General features: G+C 56.6%; 1 protein-coding gene across 1 annotated transcript; it reads left to right on the plus strand.

The window, feature by feature from the left end:
- Positions 1-804: 804 nt before the first annotated feature.
- ID2 (inhibitor of DNA binding 2) lies at positions 805-2892 on the plus strand. The gene is made up of 3 exons (XM_015859411.3): positions 805-1236; positions 1320-1384; positions 1990-2892. The coding sequence occupies exons 1-2, from the start codon at positions 889-891 to the stop codon at positions 1374-1376; spliced, it is 405 nt and encodes a 134-aa protein (XP_015714897.2). The 5' UTR covers positions 805-888; the 3' UTR covers positions 1377-1384; positions 1990-2892.
- The last annotated feature ends 1250 nt before the right edge of the window (positions 2893-4142 follow it).

Here is a 4142-nt window from a genome sequence, read left to right on the forward strand (position 1 = left end):
TGAGCGGCGTGCGGACAGCGCGGCTCGGAGCCGACCGGGGACGATACGGAGCGGCCGAGGGCAGGAAGCGCCGCACGGGACGAGCAGCGCTCAGAGCCGCCGCGGTGCCGCACGGGGCGGGGGTGACGGCAGCAGCGCTGCCACAGCGCAGCACGGCCGGTACCGCGGCGTCACGGGGCTGCAGGGCTCGGCGCGTGGAGCCGGTACCTGATTAGTGAACGCTCTCCAACCAGCCCGGCACCGCGGGCTGCGAGCTGAGCACCGCGAGCTAAGCGCCCCGTGAGCACGGGATAAGGACGGGATAAGCGCGGCGTTACGCGGCAGAGCCCAAGTTGAACCCCCCGCTGTCGGGAGCGGCCCGCGGCTCCGCTCTGCCTTTATCATCATCATCACAGTCTGGTGCGGGTTGGGAGGGACCTTAGAGATCATCGAGTCCAACCCCCGGGATTCGAGCCGCTGTGTAGCAGAGCGGCACTTCTACCACTTGCGCCGCAGGGGGGATTCGAACCCAGGGCCTGCGGTGTTACAAGCGGCATTCCCACCACTTGCACCCCGCCGTACCCCGCGCCATCCCACCCGGCCGCCGTGCCGCGCGCGGCCGCCCGCACTATTTACTCGCTCAGCTGAGCGCTGCGGCCCCGCCCCCCGCCGCCATTGGCCCGATACGCGGAAGCCCGCGCGCCCCCTACGCGCCAGTGAGCGCGCCCCGCTCCTGACGGACGGGCGGGCGGCGGCCAATGGCGGCGCGCACGGGCCGGGCGAGGCGGCGGCGGTTATAAAGGGACCGAGCGGCTCCGGCTGCTCAGTGCGAGCTTCGGCGGCGCCCAGAGGGGACGGGAGGGCAGGCGGCGCTCCGCAGCTCCGTGCGCTGTTCCCCCGCCTTCCAGCATGAAAGCGTTCAGCCCCGTGAGGTCCGTGCGGAAGAACGGCCTCTCGGAGCACAACCTGGGCATCTCCCGCAGCAAGACCCCGGTGGACGACCCGATGAGCCTGTTGTACAACATGAACGATTGCTACTCCAAGCTGAAGGAGCTGGTGCCCAGCATCCCGCAGAACAAGAAGGTCAGCAAGATGGAAATCCTGCAGCACGTCATCGATTACATCCTGGACCTGCAGATCGCGCTGGACTCGCACCCGTCCATCGTCAGCCTCCATCACCAGCGGCCGGGGCAGAACGCCGCGTCCCGGAGCCCGCTGACCACACTCAACACAGACATCAGCATCCTCTCCTTACAGGTACGTGCTGGAACACCCTGCCCTGCCATTCCCTGCCTTGTCTTCCTTTCCTGGCTCTCACACCGCCCGCTCTCTCCCCGCAGGCAGCCGAGTTCCCCTCAGAACTAATGGCAAGTGACAGCAAAGCGCTGTGTGGCTGAACGGCACGGTGAGTACAGCCCGCATCGTGTACTCCAGAGCGCTTCCACTGCCAGAGATAAAGGGGGGAATAAGGGAATTTTATCAAGCCGTGTTTCGGGTTGTTTGCCCTCAAAGTTGATGCTGAGGTGCTTTAGAACAGCAAAACAAGCGGGGCAGCCCGCGAGCGGTTCCAAGGCGGGGAATGCTGGCACGGCTCGTTCCCTGTGTGATGTGGGATCGTGTGAGCTATCGGTTCAATGAGTGACTGCTTTTAATCAACTAATTGCTCCTAGAGAGGCAGACTGGCGCCTCGGAGCGTTGCGTTGCAAGAGATCCGGCCAGAGATTGTTAAGCTGAGATACCTCCCTCCTCCCGTCCTTCCCCCTGCAGCGTGCTGTTATTTTAACGTTCCATTTGAGCTCTTATAGAGCGAGCGAGTGTTGTGTGTGTGTGAGCGTGTGTGTGTGTGTGTGTGTGTGTGTGTGTGTGTGTTGCATCTGGACGCCAGGGTTTGCCCAATCTCGGAGTGTTTGGTTCAATGTTCAAACTGCGGCTTCCTCCCTGGCGCCAGTCTGTCCGGATCTCTGCCCTGTTTGCGTGCTCCTAAATACGCCTCTTTTCAATCTCTTGCAGGTGTTCCACCGAGGAGCTTTTTCTTTTTCTTCCCTCCCCCCCTTCCTTTATTTCCCCCTCACCCCCCCCACCTCGCACGAGATACATCGACAGGATTCATTTTCTTTAATCTCGAGGTGCTGAATGTTTCAGCTGTATCCGGAGGGGAGCAAAGCCACGTTAACTAAACGAAAAGGACCTTGAAAAATAAAGAAGAAAACAAACCGAGATTGATCTCGATCCACCCCCCCCCACACCCCCAACCCCATTCTTCGAGTTGGACTGAACCTTTAGTTATTTATGAAGAGACTCTTAACTACCCTTTCCCTAGTTGGAAGGCTTCCTTTATATACTATTCCCAACATGGGGAGCGAAACAAAACCACACGCGGAGTTGCCCATTTTAAAGCAGACTTTGCCTTTTTTTTCCAAAGGTGGAGCGTGAGTACAAGAAGGATCCGGTGTTCAGTTCTTTATGGGATTCCGGGCTCAGAAATTGCCTTTCTGACCCCCCAAACCTACGGACTGAATGCGGTGTATATATTTATATATAAATATATATATATGAGTGAACCCTTGTGAAAACTCTTGAATTAGAGTTTTTTTTTTCTTGTATAGTGGCAGAAGCCGCCGTTTCTGCAACAAGTGTAATGATGTACTTAAATCATGCTAAACTTTTTATAAAAGTTTAGTTGTAAACTTTAACCCCCCCTTTTTTTATACAGAATAAATCGAGTGTGTTTATTGAACCTATTGATTGCTGGCTTTTCTTCTTTGGGGACCAACTGTTTGCTGGCTCTCATCTGTGCTGTTTGTGGGGGGTGTTTTTGGGGTCGTTTTGTTTCTCCCTTTCCAATTATGTTATGATTTACTGAGCGAGCTCAAATGTGTAGAGAATATAAAGAATAAAAGGACCTGAAGTGAATGATGTTGTAACTCGGGAAGTCTTATTTGAATGTATATTGCAAACTTAATGCCTGGAACCAGTGTGGAAGGAGCCAGAGTGGTAACTGGTGGCCAAGGGGATGCTCCTACTGCCAAAGTATCGTGGGATGCCCACACAAGGGGTTACCCTGAGCCGTGCCCATACAGTGGGGCTTCTCCCCCCTCCCCATGGCTGGGGTTTGCAGCAGCCCCAGCTGTGTTGATTTGTGTTCTAATAACGGCTCTGCTTTAGGGGCTGTGGGTGGTTATTAGCCCCGCAACTGTTCCATTTCTCTCTGCAGGGCTTTGAATGCACGAGCTGGTGATGCGTTAACACGGGATCTGAAATGATGAAGTGACTGTTGCCTTTCCGCACTGGAATTTGCATGCTTCCATGCAGTATTTCAATGAGATGGGCTTTCTAATCAGTTGCAGCAGCAGCGCTGTATGACTAAGATACTGAGCAATTGGGCTTAAATCACTGTTGTGTTACTGATTAAACTTTGGCTGCTCCTGAAGGAACTCTTTTTTTCTCCATAAGAATTAAATTAAGTTTGAAATAGGAGTCGACGTTCTGGAAAGCCACTAAGAGTCTCTATCTCTCCTGCCTTCACAGACTTGGGTGCGATGTGCCCTGCTCTCCGGGGCCGCTTATTGAATCCCCTGTAATAAGCGCTGCTCATCGGCTCCACCGAGCTGTCATAAGACGGTGGATGTGGGAGCTGTGCCTTCCCAGCTGACGCGTTAATTTGAGCTGTTATAAACCCGCCTCAAATGGGAAGGAAGCTGCGAGTCCTGCGCGCTCATTACAGGGATCCCTCGCTCTAGGAACGAGGGGAGCCTCGGCTCCGCATGGCAGCCCTCACCTGGGTGCCCGCAGCACCGCCTTTCCTCGCCCTTGACACCAAATCCGTTCACTCAGGCCGGGCTGGAGCCGGCGCTGATCTCTTAATGCAGGAGCTCGGGGTCAGAGCGAGCAGGAGGCGAGAAGGGCTCGGTGTGCCGGGCCGCGGGGCCGGGGCTGTGCCCGCAGCGCTGCGGGGCCGGGGCAGCGCGGTGCCCCCTGCGGCCGAGCGGAGCTACTGCTGCGCTGAGGGATGAGCCTGAGCCCCAGACAGCGGGGAGACGAGTCATCGCTACCGCTCTGTGCACCTCGGGCCCCAAAACAGCCCTTCGGTGTGCGCTGCGACATCTGCACGAGTTGAGAGAGGGCTGAACTGAGAGCTCAGCCCTATCCCGACAGTAACAATC

Source organism: Coturnix japonica, chromosome 3, assembly GCF_054131305.1.
Source record: "Coturnix japonica strain WE chromosome 3, WE-NBRP24, whole genome shotgun sequence".
Classification (NCBI taxonomy): domain Eukaryota; kingdom Metazoa; phylum Chordata; class Aves; order Galliformes; family Phasianidae; genus Coturnix; species Coturnix japonica.